The sequence below is a fragment of the Budorcas taxicolor genome, chromosome 6 (genome assembly GCF_023091745.1).
Source record: "Budorcas taxicolor isolate Tak-1 chromosome 6, Takin1.1, whole genome shotgun sequence".
NCBI lineage: Eukaryota > Metazoa > Chordata > Mammalia > Artiodactyla > Bovidae > Budorcas > Budorcas taxicolor.
In genome coordinates, this window is record NC_068915.1 from 31,978,264 (window position 1) to 31,995,135 (window position 16,872).

Here is a 16,872-nt window from a genome sequence, read left to right on the forward strand (position 1 = left end):
AACCTCATTATCTCTAATGTTTTCTGGTATACTTTTTCTCTTAGCAGATAATCTCACCACCCTTTCCTCAAAAAAAAAAAAAAAAGAGAGGACATATTTCTTAACAATTCCCTTAACTTCTTGATAGCACCCATGGTAACTTGTTTGTAAATACACCATTCTCTATTTACTTCCTTCTCCCATTACTAAGGAAAATTATATTCTTGGTGCCTAAGATTAAACATTCCACCTAATTCTGGATCCAACTGTCTCTCTTTCTCTTGGACAATCTATCAATGATCACCTGACTTTCCTTTATCATCTTTCTCTTACTCCCTACAGCCTTGATCTGTGAGCATTCAAGCATACTCATCTCTCTTATATTCTGAAAAGTATTCTCCTCCATTTCACTAAGTCATTTAATGACTGATCTCATAGCCAAACAGGGTTAATATGGTTACCCTTATCTCTTCTACTCATTACCTTCCTTTTTATTTTTCAACTTGTTACAATTTGGTGGGAATGCAAACTAGTACAACCACTATGGAGAACAGTGTGGAGATTCCTTAAAAAATTGCAAATAGAACTGCCATATGACCCAGCAATCCCACTGCTGGGCATACACACCGAGGAAACCAGAATTGAAAGAGACACATGTACCCCAATGTTCATCGCAGCACTGTTTATAATAGCCAGGACATGGAAACAACCTAGATGTCCATCAGCAGATGAATGGATAAGAAAGCAGTGGTACATATACACGATGGAGTATTACTCAGCCCTTAAAAAGAATACATTTGAATCAGTTCTGATGAGATGGATGAAACTGGAGCCGATTATACAGAGTGAAGTAAGCCAGAAAGAAAAACACCAATACAGTATACTAACGCATATATATGGAATTTAGAAAGATGGCAATGATGACCCTGTATGCAAGACAGCAAAAAAGACACAGATGTGTATAGCGGACTTTTGGACTCAGAGGGAGAGGGAGAGGGTGGGATGATTTGGGAGAATGGCATTGAAGCATGTATACTATCATGTAAGAATAGAATCGCCAGTCTATGTCTGATGCAGGATACAGCATGCTTGGGGCTGGTGCACGGGGATAACCCAGAGGGATGTTGTGGGGAGGGAAGTGGGAGGGGGGTTCATGTTTGAGAACGCATGTACACCCATGGTGGATTCATGTCAATGTATGGCAAAACCAACACAGTATTGTAAAGTAAAATAAAGTAAAAATTAAAAAAAAAAGCATATACACTTATGGAAAAAAATAAAGTAAATATAAAAATAAAAAAATAAATAAAAATAAAAAATAAACATATGGTATTACTGCTCCACTGATATTTTCCTAATAAATTGCAATGATTTGCAACATTTTTTTTATGTGCCAGACATGGTTCTGGATGCATCACATTACTAAATCATTTAGGTTATACCTATCTATGAGTTAGTAACATGTTCAATGTCACTCGGTTTTAAGTAACACAACAAAAATTTGAGCAGTCCAACATTAGCGGCCACGTTCCTAACTCATTGCTTTACTGCCTCTCCTTAGTTGCTAATGAATCCTGAGTTCCTAAATTCAACGGGACTCTCTTCAGTCTTTATATTACTGCTGTTTAACTACATTGCCAACCTGTCTTTATTTCTTGAAACTCTTCTTAGGTTCTATTAGTCTAAGACTTCAATGACCATCCTTGCACATACATACTTAATTACTGAATTGGGATAAGTATTTTTGTAAAATGGTGTAGTATTAGGATCATAAGATTCTGGGAAAATTAATAGTAACCTTACATGTGATAGTTTACACAAAAGATATTGGAAGAAAGAAGAAACCTGATGCAAAATGACTATACATAAACTTGGGGATAACAGTAGGGAGCAGATATTTTCTCCCATCCCGTGGGAATAGAGAGGAGGGAAAAGACAGGAAGGTTTGTAAGGAATTAAGCAATACTTGCATAAAGAGCTTTTATTTGTCTCTATATAGATTTTACCTGCAAATGAAATAATTTCTATATGTATACCTTAATGTGTACTAGTTTTTTCTTTTTCTACAAATTAGGTAACATTCTATAGCAATCCTGATTTCCCAATTGTAATGAGGTCTAAAAATGTTTTCTGATATCATTCTACAAGTAATTAAGTCAAAACCTCTGAAGAAAGACACATGACTTTCTGCTATAGAATCATGAACATTTTCATTTTCCAAATCTCAGTTATTTTTATACTAAACATATTTTATGATTCTAGGTTAATTATTTTGTTTCCATCTGACTAGATTTGTCAGACTCTTTGTGACCCTGTGGACTATAAACTAGCAGGCTCCTCCATCCTTGGGATTTTCCAAGCAAGAATACTAGGGTGGGTTACCATTCCCTTCTCCAGGGGATCTTCCCAACCCAGGGATCGGAACATGGTCTCCTGCGTTGCAGGCAGACTCTTTACCCTCTGAGCCACTTGGAAAGCAAGATGAGTATAACTCATCACTAAATAAATACATTTGGGGAGACAGTGAATTGCCTCTAAGACAGACTTTTCACCCACAGTTTTGAAATTCTCTATGACTCAATGGTAATTTTTGATGCTAAATTCTTCCAGGTTCATAAATTTACTCTAGCACCAGGTACTTAGCATTACGTAGTTCCTTGGTCACCATAAATCCCACATTGATAACCACAGGTTTTGCTGTGGTTATCATAAATCTGCTATACCCATGCACATTAGAGTGAGATTCACACTGAGACAATACTGAAAATGCAGAGGTTTAAAAACAAAGACAAACCTTAAATCAGGCAGAGAAATTAAACAAGATGATTGGCAGTGAGACAGCAGTTCTCAACCACAGCACTGAAGCCAGAACCCATGCAATGATATCATCAATATGGTGAAAGAGTAAAAGCAGCACTTTGAAATTCTGTGTCTAGGGAAAATATGTTTGAAGGAAGAAGATGAAATAAAGTTATGCTCACAGAAATAAAAACTGAGAAATATAGCCACAAGAAAACCATCAAAATGGGAAATTTGAAAAAATATATACTTCAGGCTAAAGAAAAGCAATTCTAGATAAAGACGTAGGAAGGAAAAACAAGCAAAGAAAGTAGAACATATATGGGTATATATAAAATAAATACTAATCGCACATGATAGTAATAGTAAGACTTTTTAGAATAAAAAGGATAATATTAAAAACTTGAACAATAATAATCCATCATGTGAGAGGTAGATATATTGAGTAAATGGAGTTAAAATATTATGTTTTCTAAGAGGAGGTTTAACACATTGATTAAAATTAGATGCTGATAAAGTATGCCTGTTGTATGTAAATTCTAGAGGAACTATTGAATAAAAGCAGAGTATATAACTTGTAAATTAGTACAGGAGAAAAGAGAGAATTGAAAAATAAAATATATATTAATCCAAAAGAAGGCAAGAAAGGACAAAAAAGGAACCTAGATTAGGCAAGGCAAATGTATAAGATGGCAGACCTAACTCTAAATGTATTATCAAATATATTTCATTCAAATACATGTAATACTCTCATATTTAGGCATAAATAGTCTGCTGCTGCTGCTGCTGCTAAGTCGCTCCAGTCATGTCCGACCCTGTGCAACCCCATAGACGGCAGCCCACCAGGCTCCCCCTGTCCCTGGGATTCTCCAGGCAAGAACAATGGAGTGGGCTGCCATTTCCTTCTCCAATGCATGAAAGTGAAAAGTGAAAGTGAAGTCGTTCAGTCGTGTCCGACTCAGCGACCCCATGGACAGTAGCCCACCAGGGTCCTCCATCCATGGGATTTTCCAGGCAAGAGTACTGGAGTGGGGTGCCATCATTGGTATCAAATAATGCATTGTATAGTTTCTTAAGAGTTAGAAGTGGAATGAAAGGATACAGGAAACATTGGAAGTAAAGGGTAGTAAAAAGAAAGTTCACCAAATATATTAATGGAAGGGTAATTGCTTTGCTCTATTCATAAAAAAAAAATAATGCTTTATAATAAATACATAATAAAATAATACATAATAAAAATAATAATACTTTAGGGAAGAAAGTATTATTAGAAGTAGAAGCTTTATAATAATAATTTAAGAATGTTATTTACAAAGAAAACTATTCAGAAATAAAGTTCAGATCTTGAAATGTTTCAGATATTTAAAAGGATATAACTAGCAGTTTTATCCCAATACATATAGAAAATTTAAAAAAAAACCTTAAAATATCATAAAGATAAACTTCTCAAGTTTATAAAAAGAATTAGAAAATATGATTTTCATTTTTTATCGACTATGGAAAAATAGAATCAGTAACTTAAAAATTCCCACAAGGAAAATTCTAGTCCATACTGGCTTCATAAGACCATCTATCAAACATGCAAGGAAAAAATTCTTCCAGTTTTATATAACTAATAGAGAATATAAACAGAAGAAATCCTGTCCACCACATTTCCTGAGGTTAACTCAACCTTAGTATCAAATTACAACAGAGAAAATTTCGGGTAACTTTAGTCAAGAACATCAATGTAAAAACCTTAAGCAAGTGGCAGTAAATACAAAAATGTATATAAATATGGAAACATTAATGAAATTATGTTTGTAAAAATATAAAAATCAGGTTTAGCCCAGGAATACATGAAGTTGCCTATATCTGATCAAAGTTAATGAAAGAAAAAGAGAAACTTTATATTTAGTAGTGTAAAGTTTGCATCTTTTTCTCTGATATTGATAATAACCAAGGATGCTTATTACTGTTATTTAATACTTTCATTCACCATTGTCCTAGAGGACCTAGTCAGTGTACTAGGCAAATAGAAATAAAAAATATTAAAATTAGAAAGGAAGAGACAAAATCATTATCACAGATGATATGCAAAGAATTAAGAATTTACAGATAAATTATCAATTAAAGAGTGGAGCAACAATGTTGGATATAAAATCAATATAAAATATCAGTGCCATTCCCATATATCAGCAACCAACAGAAAATGGGGGTTTTAAAAGATACTATATTACTTTCATACCACTCAGCCATATAAATGAAAAAATAAAAAATTACTGACATGCAAATAAGAATGTACCTAAAATATGTTGAAAGAAATAAGATACATATTACTACAATATCCATTTATATGAACACTAAAGCCAGGTAAACTATGTGTGTAAAGAAGAATGATGGAACTTTCAGGATAATGAAAAAACTATATAACTTGAGAGTAGTGATTACATTGGTGAATTCAATCACTGACAGCCTTGTGGACTTAACATTTGTGCATTTTATTGTATTTAAGTTAAATTTCAATAAATAATAAATAAGATACTATATTAAAAATAAATTTGTATATTTTTCTTTTCCCATGTATTAAAGAAAAAGAAAATTTGCAGGGATTCCCTGGAGACCTAGTGATTAAGACTCTCGTGCTTCCAATGCAAGGGGTATAGGTTTGATTTCCTAGTTGGTCAGTCCTTAAGGAAATCAGTCCTGAATGTTCATTGGAAGGATTGACACTGAAGCTAAAGCTCCAATGCTTCAGCCATCTGATGCGAAGAGATAACTCATTAGAGAAGACCCTGATGCTGGTAAAGATTGAAGGCAGGAGGAGAAGGGGATGACAGAGGACAAGATGGTTGGATGGTATGACCGACTCAGCGGACACGAGTTTGAGCAAGCTCCGGGAGATGGTGAAGGACCGGGGAGCCTGGCATGTTGCAGTCCACGGGGTCACAAAGAGTCAGATATGACTGAGCGACTGAACTGAACTGACTGAGGCACTAAGATTCTCACATGCCCTGCAGCACAACCAAAAAAACAAAAAATTAAAATAACAGTAAGAAGAAGAAAATCATTTTTAAAAATAAACACTTTTTAAAAAACTACAAAAAATTCCAGGTAGACAAAACACTTCAATTTAAAAGATAGAATTGTAAATAATTCAGAGTATAATTAAGCATAATATTTTTATGACTCTAATAGTATGGAATGATTTCTTGAGTAAGACTAAACACCAATAATCGCAAGAGAGCAAATTCATAATTCTACTAAATTTAAAGGTACTGTATCTAATGAAAATTAAATACAAGGAGAAGAAACGATTTGCAATATAAATAACAGAAGATTAATATTCAAAATATGCATATAGCTCTTCAGTTCAGTTCAGTTCAGTCGCTCAGTTGTGTCCGACTCTTTGCAAACCCATGAATTGCAGCACGCCAGGTCTCCCTGTCTATCACCAACTCCCGGAGTTCACTCAAACTCACATCCCTCGAGTCGGTGATGCCATCCAGCCATCTCATCCTCTGTCATCCCCTTCTCCTCCTGCACCCAATCCCTCCCAGAATCTTAGACTCAATTATATAAACAAAGATAACTCAATAGAAAATGGCCAAAGGACTTCAATAGGCAATCAACTCAACAAAACAAAACAAAACATGAAAAATGAAAGATGCAGAACCTTTTTATAATCAGGGAACTTCAAGTTGAAACAAAACGATATATCATTATACATTGAATAATCTAATAAAAATTTGAAATCTAACAAAACCCACATTTGGTGCAATGTGAATTAGAAGCACTAGTGGAGGTATGTGAATTGGTAAATATGTAGGAAAGTACGTTTGAGATTATGTTTCCTTGTGTTGCAGCAATTCTACTTCTGGATACAAATCCTATAGAAACATATACACAAGTACAATATTATATAGCCAAGATGATGTCTAAGAATCTTCATAACATCATTACTTATGACAGCCTAAAAGTGGAAACAGTAGACTGTGAAACGTATATGCGATAGAAGCAGGCTACGGTAGATCGTGACACACGGATACAATGGAAGATGACGCAGCAATAGAAATGAATAAGCAATAACTATTTGTAGCAACAAGAATACATAACACAAAATGAAGAATACAGAAAGAAAAAAGAATATATGCAAAATGCGTTCATTCATAAGTTGAATACTGGAAAAATGAATATTTAAGGTACCCTTAGATGATAAAATTATATTCAAAAGGCAAAGAAATGAGTACCATAAAATTCAGACTAATGGTGATACCACTGAGAAAAGACGTCAGGGATATGAACGAGAAATAATATAACGAAGCTTTTAGGATGCTTGATATGTTCTATTTCTTTACCATAGTAGTAGTCATTTCATTTACAATAATTCAATAAACTATCCTTGTGCTTTATGCAGTTGTCTATTAATATATGTTTGCTATGCTTCATTATAAATCAAATAAAAACACATTAAGAATAGTTTCAACTTCTCTAGCATAAATTTACCGAAAGGTTTTTTATTGCTAATTAGAATAACTCTAAATTTCAATTTGTCTAAATTTTCTGCATCCTATACCTCAGCACTGGAAAGAAACACCTACTGAAGAAGTTACTGTCAATGCAGTTAGAGATTTATAGCTATGAACTTACGTTTGCACATTCAATTACCTTAAGTTTTTCCCTACCAAAAATATCTAAAAATGGCGTATTGAAACTATAGACAAATCATTTCTCCAGGGGTTTTTACATCTCTTGTTGAGAAAGTTACTGTCCCAGCAATTCACGAAAGATCCTTTATAGGCACTCAACTTCTTACATGTGATCTGAAGTATATAAAAGAGTTCATTTCCTGCAAACCATTTTCTTTCTATGTATTACATGACACAGATAGTGAGATACTGTAATGTCACTTTCTGTAGACTATCCCTCTTATTATATGAAATTTATCAAAGCTCTTATTCTGATTTTGTGTATCTTACAAGCTAAAAACCAAGCAGCTAGGCATTGTGTAAATACTAAATTCACTACTGTATAAAATTATTATAGTGAATAGAAGATAATGCTAGTTCCCTAGGAAACAATAGATTTATTCTTTCCCTTTATTTTAAGGCACAGAAAAAATCTATTGCTTAATACCTCTAGTGAGTATGTAAGGTCCTCTAATTCTCTCACCTCTTCATTTCTCTCAAACTATAATATAGACTTTAATGTATACTGTGGCTATAATGCATGGAAAACAATCCAACATAACCATATCACTATAGGAAAAAGCAGATTTATCAGTGTGTCTGGTCTTACTTTGCGAACACCTCGGCCAAGCTCTTCTCCATAGTTGGTTCCAAGAATTTCAAAGTGGACATTGGGATTGCCTCCATTTTCTCCAAATTCTAGCTCTCCAGTCAATCCACTGACTCCACCCTAAAAGAGAGAAAACAAACTCATGTAAGATTTTTGAAGACGTAAAATAATAAAAAGAGGATGTCATAGGAACATGATTTTCATCTATAAAATAAATATTTTCTCAAGCATGCAATTATTAACAGGCTATTCTTTAATAGATGCACAGCATTAATAGGAGTGCAACTGAAAGCAACTTTCAGTCAGTTCAGTTCAGTTGCTCGGTCATGTCCGACTCTTTGTGACCCCATGAATTGCAGCATGCCAGGCCTCCCTGTCCATCACCAACTCCCGGAGTTCACTCAGACTCACGTCCATCGAGTCAGTGATGCTATCCAGCCATCTCATCCTCTGTCGTCCCCTTCTCCTCCTGCCCTCAATCCCTCCCAGCATCAGAGTCTTATCCAACACCACAGTTCAAAAGCATCAATTCTTCGGTGCTCAGCTTTCTTTACAGTCCAACTCTCACATCCATACATGGCCACTGGAAAAACCATAGCCTTGACTAGACGGACCTTTGTAAGCAACCTTAAGTATCACTTAATCCAATCCCATCCAATCTACTGCAAAGGAAATTCTGACCCAAAGAGTCAAACTGGTACTCATAATGACATGTTTGCATTGATACTAAATTCCAGGCTAGGATTTGTGCCAACATATATTGAACATGCATGGATCCATTAGTCAAAATACAAGATACTTCCAGAGAGCTTAGAATCTACTCCAGAAACAAGTTTTGACAATACTCTTTCTCCAGCACAATTCCATTCTAATTTGAACTAGAATTACACTGGAAATCTTCAAAGCCATGGTTTCCAACTTTTGGAGTTTTGCATTTTCTCCTTTAAATATCTTTTTTCAAGTTAAAAAAAAAAATCTAAATTAGTCTTGAACACTGTTTTTGCTCTTAAACAGTAGTTCTAGCTATTGTGATTCACTGGGAATTTCCAAGCTTCATCTTTCATTCAACTTAACAGATGTTCACTTTTCCAACAGATGGCAATGTAGGTCAGACTTCTCTTTCTTGTTTATCATTCTTTTCTCAGTTGAGTTTATCAGCCTTCACATTATTTAGGAATTTACAAATGAATATAACATTCTGAGTCACCCCTAAACTATTTCTAACTTAGAATTTTGGTCTGATAATCATATATATTTGGACAAATTATTACAGTTTGTAAATTGCTTCAGTTTTCACCTATGTACTCACTTCATTTGCTCAGTCATGTCCAACTCTTTGTGACCTCATGGAGTGCAGCATGCCAGGCTTCCCTGTCCATCACCAACTCCCAGAGCTTATTCAAACTCATGTCCATTGAGTCGGTGATGCCATCTAACCATCTCATCCTGTCATCCCCTTCTCCTCATGACTTCAATCCTTCCCAGCATCAGGGTCTTTTCAAGTGAGTCAGTTCTTCACATCAGGTGGCGAAAATATTGCAGTTTCAGCTTCAGCATCAGTCCTTCCAATGAATATTCAGGACTGATTTCCTTTAGGATAGACTGGTTGGATCACCTTGCAGTCCAAGGGACTCTCAAGAGTCTCCTCCAACATCACAGTTCAAAAGCATCAGTTTCTCAGTGCACAGCTTTCTTTATAGTCCAACTCTCACATCCATATATGACTAAACCAGAGCTTTGACTAGATGGACCTTTGTTGGCAAAGTAATATCTCTGCTTCTTTTATATGCTGTCTAGGTCGGTCATAACTTTTCTTCCAAGGAGCAAGTGTCTTTTAATTTCATGGCTGTAGTCACCATCTGCAGTGAGTTTAAGCCCCCAAAAATAAAATCTCTCACTGTACCCACAGTTTCTGCATCTATTTGCTATGAAGTGATGAAACCAGATGCCATGATCTTAGTTTTCTGAATATTGAGTGTTAAGCCAAATTTTCAATTCTTCTCTTTCACTTTCATCAAGAGGCTCTTTAGTTCTTCTTCGCTTACTACCATAAGGATGGTATCATCAGCATATCTGAGGTTATTGATATTTCTCCCAACAATCTTGATTCTAGCGTCTGTTTCATCCAGTTCAGCATTTCTCATGATGTACTCTGAATATAAGTTACATAAGCAGGGTGACAATATACAGCCCTGAGGTACTCCTTTTCCTATTTAGAGCCAGTCTGTTGTTCCATGTCCAGTTCTAACTGTTGCTTCCTGACCTGCATACAGTTCTCTCAGGAGGCAGGTCAGGCGGTCTGGTATTCCAATCTCTTTAAGAATTTTCAGTTTATTGTGACCCGCACAGTGAAAGGCTTTGGCATAGTCAATAATGCAGATGTTTCTCTGGAACTCTCTTGCTTTTTTGATGATCCGACAGATGTTGGAAATTTGATACCTGGTTCCTCTGCTTTTCTAAATCCAGCTTGAACATCTGGAAGTTCACAGGTCACATTCTGTTAAAGCCTGGCTTGGAGAATTTTGATTATTACTTTGCTAGCATGTGATATGAGCACAATTGTGCTATAGTTTAAACATCCTTTGGCATTGCCTTTCTTTGGGACTGGAGTGAAAATTGATCTTTTCCAGTCCTATGGCCACTGCTGAGTTTTCCAAATTTGCTGGCATGTTGAGTGCAGCACTTTCTCAGCATCATCTCTTATAATTTGAAATAGCTCAACTGGAATTCCATCACTTCTACTAGCTTTGTTCATCGTGATGCTTTCTAAGGCCCACTTGACTTCGCATTCCAGGATGTCTGGCTCTAGGTGAGTGACCATACCACTGTGGTTATCTGGGTCAAGAAGATCTTTTTTGTATAGTTCTTCTGTGTATTCTTTCCCACTCTTCTTAATATCTTCTGCTTCTGTTAGATCTATACAATTTCTGTCCTTTATTGTGCCCACGTTTGCATGAAATGTTCCCTTGGTATCTCTCATTTTCTTGAAGAGATCCGTAGTCTTTCCCATTCTATTGTTTTCCTCTATTTCCTTCCATTGATCACTGAGGAAGGCTTTCTTAACTCTCCTTGCTATTCTTTGCAACTCTGCATTCAAATGGGTATATCTTCCTTTTCTCCTTTGCCTTCGCTCCTTTTCTTTTCTCAGATAATTGTAAGGCCTCCTCAGACAACAATTTTACCTTTCTGCATTTCTTTTTCTTGGGGATGGTCTTGATCACTGCCTCCTGTACAATGTCACGAACCTTCGTCCACAGTTCTTCAGGCACTCTATCAGATCTTATCCTTTGAATCTATTTGCCACTTCCACTGTATAACTGTAAGGGATTTGATTTAGGTCATACCTGAATGGTCTAGTGGTATTCCCTACTTTCTTCAATTTATGTCTCAGTTTGGCAATAAGGAGTTCATGATCTGAGGCACAGTCAGCTCCCAGTCTTGTTTTTGCTGACTGTATAAAGCTTCTCTATCTTTGGCTGCAAAGAATATAATCAATCTGATTTCGGTGTTGACCATCTGGTGATGTCCATGTGTAGTCTCTTGTGTTGTTGGAAGAGGGTGTTTGCTATGACCAGTGCCTTCTCTTGGCAAAATTCTGTTAGCCTTTGATCTGCTTCATTTTGACCTCTGTAATGTTGGTATTTAAAAATATCTCATTTGCCATAATCTCTAACTCAACTTCAGGTTGAGTTAGGCAGATTTTATACTGTCTGCTATATCTCTTGCTTCATCTGTGTCTTGTAGCCTGTCACATGACACTGAGCTCATAGCAGCCATTCAAACAAATTATTCCTCATTCATTCATTTCAATATTTAATCAATTTCATTTTTCCAACAATAATCAATAAAACTGATCCTTCACTGTTATTTTTGAATAGCTTCTCTCTTATTATCCAGTTTTATTATCAAAAATTTATAAATTTGAATTACCTGTCTTCTTCTCATATGTGATTAACAGTCAACAGCATGAATTTTGAAGTCAGATTTCCCGATTGCCAAATTTTGAAGTCATATTTCAAATCGTAAAAGATGATGCTGTGAAAGCGCTACACTCAATATGCCATCAAATTTGGAAAACTCAGCTGTGTCCACAGGACTGGAAAAGGTCAGTTTTCATTCCAATCCAAAAGAAAGGAAATGCCAAATAATGCTCAGACTACTGCACAATTGCACTCATCTAACACACTAGCAAAGTAATGCTCAAAATTCTCGTAGCCAGGCTTCAACAGTACATGAACTGTGAACTTCCAGATAGTCAACCTGGATTTAGAAAAGGCAGAGAGACCCAGGATCAAATTGCCAACAACCGCTGGATCATTGAAAAAGCAGGAGAGTTCCAGAAAAACATCTATTTCTGCTCTATTGGCTATACCAAAGCCATTGATTGTGTGGATCAGAACAAACTATGAAAATTCTTCAAAAGATGGCAATACCAAATCCTCCTAACCTGCCTCCTGAGAAACATGTATGCAGGTCTGGAAGCAACAGTTAGAACTGAACATGGAACAACATACTGGTTCCAAATAGAGAAAGGAGTACCTGCTGGCTGTATATTGTCACCCTGCTTATTTAACTTATATGCAGAGTACATCATGAGAAACACTGGGCTGGATGAAGCACATGCTGGAATCAAGATTGCTGGGAGAAATATCAATAACCTCAGATATGCAGATGACACCACCCTTATGGCAGAAAGCGAAGAACTATGGAGCCTCTTGATGAAAGTGAAAGAGAAGAGTGAAAAAGTTGGCTTAAAACTCAATATTCAGAAAACTAACATCATGGCATCTGGTTTCATCACTTCATGGCAAATAGATGCAGAAACTGTGGGAACAGTGAGAGATTTTACTTTTTTTGAGCTCCAAAATCACTGCACATGGTGACTGGAGCCATGAAATTAAAAGACACTTGCTCCCTGGAAGAAAAGTTATGACCAACCTAGACAGCAAATTAAAAAGCAGACATTACTTTGCCAACAAAGGTCCATCTAGTCAAAGCTATGGTTTTTCCAGTAGTTGTGTATGGATATGAGAGTTGGACTATAAAGAAAGCTGAGTCCCAAAGAATTGATGCTTTTGAACTGTGGTATTGAAGGAGACTCTTGAGTCCCTTGGACTGCAAGGAGATCCAATTAGTCCACCCTAAAGGAATGATGCTGAAGCTGAAACTGCAATACTTTGGCCACCTAATGCGAAGAACTGACTCATTTGAAAAGACCCTAATGCTGGGAAAGATTGAAGTTATGAGGAGAAGGGGATGACAGAGGATGAGATGGTTGGATAGCATCACCAACTCAATGGACATGAGTTTGAGTAAACTCTGGGAGTTGGTGATGAACAGGGAGGCATGTCCTGCTGCAGTCCATAGGGTTGCAAAGAGTTGGACATGACTGAGTGACTGAACTGAACTGAACTGAACTGAATTCCTGGATTTTATCAATGTAGTGGAGTCTACTAGCTGTATAAACCTGGCTAAGTCATTTTAATTTCTCTAAGTCCGAAATTCTACATCTGTTAAATGCAAAATAATAGTATGTACCTGAGCAGATTATAATGTAAATAATATAGAAGTGTTTGATAAATTATGAGAGCATAATTAGTATGATCATCATCATGATTATCTCCATGATTATTTAATTTTTTTGGTTTATAATTCCTCTAGAAATTATAATCATGCTCCTGTTTTTTTTTTCAACTAAAGTGTATGAGGATTGCAAAACTGATATGCTTGGAGATTTACATAGCTTTGGAAAATGCTTTTGTTAATTTGATTCAGTTATATTTCATTGCATGGCAACCCACTCCAGTATTCTTGCCTGGAGAATCCCCATGGACAGAGGTGCCTGGTGTTCTACAGTCCATGGGGTAACAAAGAGTTGGAGACAACTGAGCAACTAAGCACAGCACATATTTCTTTGACTAGTATTTGGGGAGTAAAGAGTTAAAGCAGATCATCTAGGTTCTGTCCACCCTCTTTTTGATATGTGTATTTGTGTACGTGCTCATAGAGCAGCCCAGGGGAGTGAGATAAAAGGAGGTAAATGAGTCTAACGCCCTTGTCAACTGCAACTCCAGGTAAAGGGACGAGTAATATTTACTAGGAAGAAATGTCTTATCTATAAAAGTCCTTAGCAAGATGTTCCATTATAAAGAATTATTACAGTAAACAAACTCCAAATCTATGGACTAATGGTTTATGGCTCCCTGCTAAAGCTTTATACTTTCTAGGGCAAAAACAAAGATATTTCATAATGTAAATGCTCCCTATTGTGTGACATAGGCTTTCAAAGCCTTTTTTTTTTTTTATGGGCACAGAACATACATGTATGTCTGATGTGGGGAGAAAGGACTTGCAGAGCCATGCAGAATTTCAAATGAGCTCTCTCTCCTTTGTCAGTGTCTCTTGATTGCCTTTATCTTTGATACGGGTAAACTATCCTATTCTGATAAGGGAATCTGATACTGTTATTCACTCAGTACTAATAGTTCAAGGAGCCCAATTATCACTTAAAGTTTTAAAGACTGGGGTTTAAGAACAGTGGATCTGATTATCATAAATATCTCCAAATGAGAAATACTGTAGGAATTTGATTGATGAATATAGCTTGTATTACTAAATGTAATTTAAACTATTGGTATTCAGGAATCTTTTTATAAGTGCTTTTTATGCTTTCAATCACACATCTACTTCAGTAATATTTCCAATTATATCAGAATCTTACATTTCTGACAGCACTTTATTTCCAGGAAAAGGAGGGTATCAATACACATATCAATATGATTGCTACATTGCCTAAATGCTGTCCTCCTGAAAATTCTAAACTCTGGATAACCAGACTGCCTGGCATTGTATTATTATTATTCCCCGTCGATACTCAAAGCCATTCTGGGCCAGTCTCTTGTCTGGCTCATAGCTGGCACTGAGCAATATAGGCCACTTCAGTGCACACTGCACACGTTACAGAATTCCATAAACCAGTGAACCCACATTTAATTTACTATGGCCTCCACTTATCTTTTTACACTTTTTTTTCTGCATAATTTACTTGCTTTATGTTATATTCTTAATGACCTGTTAGCATGTGTAATCAGTAAAACTTTTCTTCATGTAGCATAAAGGATGTTTGAGAGGTTAATATTTCAAGCAAATAAACCCTTTAACTGAAGCCCCTGCTTAACTGACTCAGACTTGAACTCTCTGCTATTTGGTTGCCTAAGAATATTCTCATGTTTTTGAGCTTCTTTTTTTTTCATCTATCCCCAGATCAACGTTGAAATTAGAGCACTGGTAAAAATGTGTGCTGGCCAGGTGGTAATGAGCAGTCATTATCTTTGTGCATGCATAGTTGCAGTCTTTTAATCTCTTGATACAGCTGATTCTAAACAAAATAAGCTAATGGGACATTAATAGTATGAATAACACATACAGATAATTTTTAAATGTCCATTAAACTGACAGTAATAATTGCCTCCAGAGTAAACCTTTTGAAAAATATCAAGTAAAATTAGTTTGGCTTTCATCATACACATTATATAGAAATACCAGTGTGCATCAAATATAAAAAGCAGAATAGAAGAGGAAAGAGTAGATCAATGGTTGGGAATAATTTACCACTGGATAATCAGTTCTTGAAAAGGCTTAAGTTTGATGCTCCCTTATGGATAGGATAAGTTGGAAAAAAGAAGAAAAAAAATCTACTAAGTATTTATTTTACTCTCTTATGAGGCTGAAGGGTTTATTCCTATTTTTGAAACTGGAAAGTAATTGAGAGATACTTTTGGAAGGTAATAGGAAACATCAAATATTTATGACACTTGTCTAATTTCCTTATACATATTCCTAGGTTTTGGAACCTACAGAAATGCTTGATAACTAAAGACACCCTGGTAAATAAACTAGCCCAGCAAGGCTAGTGTGTCCTGATGCCCTTGTTTCTTCAGTTAATTTTGGTAAGGAAAAATCCCTTAGAGAAAGAAAATACTATATTTTATACTCCTCCTGATGCCCTTGTTTCTTCAGTTAATTTCAGTAAGGAAAAATCCCTTAGAGAAGGAAAATACTATATTTTATACTCCAAAAAGAGACAGAATTTATATATAAGTACTAGAATTTTTTTTAAGTCACTTCAGTCATGTCTGACTCTGTGCGACCCCACAGACAGCAGCCCACCAGGCTCCCCCGTCCCTGGGATTCTCCAGGCAAGAACACTGGAGTGGGTTGCCATTGCCTTCTCCAATGCATGAAAGTGAAAAGTGAAAGTGAAGTCACTCAGTCATGTCCGACTCTTAGCGACCCCATGAACTGCAGCCTACCATGCTCCTCCATCCATGGGATTTTCCAGGCAAGAGTACTGGAGTAGGGTGCCATTATCTTCTCCAAAGTACTAGAATACAATATGCCAAAAATAAATAAATAAATAATAAAACATAAATATTTGTGCAAAATGATTAGGAAAAGTTGAGTTGCCATATAACATTTATGCATATGTATATGTGTATATAGATATAGATATATTCATTCACCACTTCTGATGGCTCAGTGGGTAAAGAATTTGCTGGCAATGCAGAAGTTCCAGGATCAACCCCTGGGCTGGGAAGATCCCCTGGAGAAGGAGATAGCAACCCACTCCAGTGTTGTAGCCTAGAGAATTCCTTGGACAGGAGAGTCTGGCGGGCTACAATCCAAAGGGTCACCAAGAGTCGGACAAGACTAAGTGACTAAGCATATATATTCATGCTTATAAGTATACATATCCACTCAAGTATTCCTTCATAATAGAAACTTGAAGCAAACTGAGCAGGAAATAGGAACCTACTA

The 16,872-nt window shown here is 36.1% G+C and overlaps 1 protein-coding gene across 1 annotated transcript in view; it reads right to left on the reverse strand.

The window, feature by feature from the left end:
• Positions 1–16,872, reverse strand: part of GRID2 (glutamate ionotropic receptor delta type subunit 2) — a 1,620,720-nt gene that overhangs the window by 558,161 nt on the left and 1,045,687 nt on the right. The window contains exon 8 of the mRNA XM_052642062.1: positions 8,056–8,175. Coding sequence (XP_052498022.1) covers positions 8,056–8,175 — 120 coding nt within the window. The remainder of the gene's footprint in view (positions 1–8,055; positions 8,176–16,872) is intronic.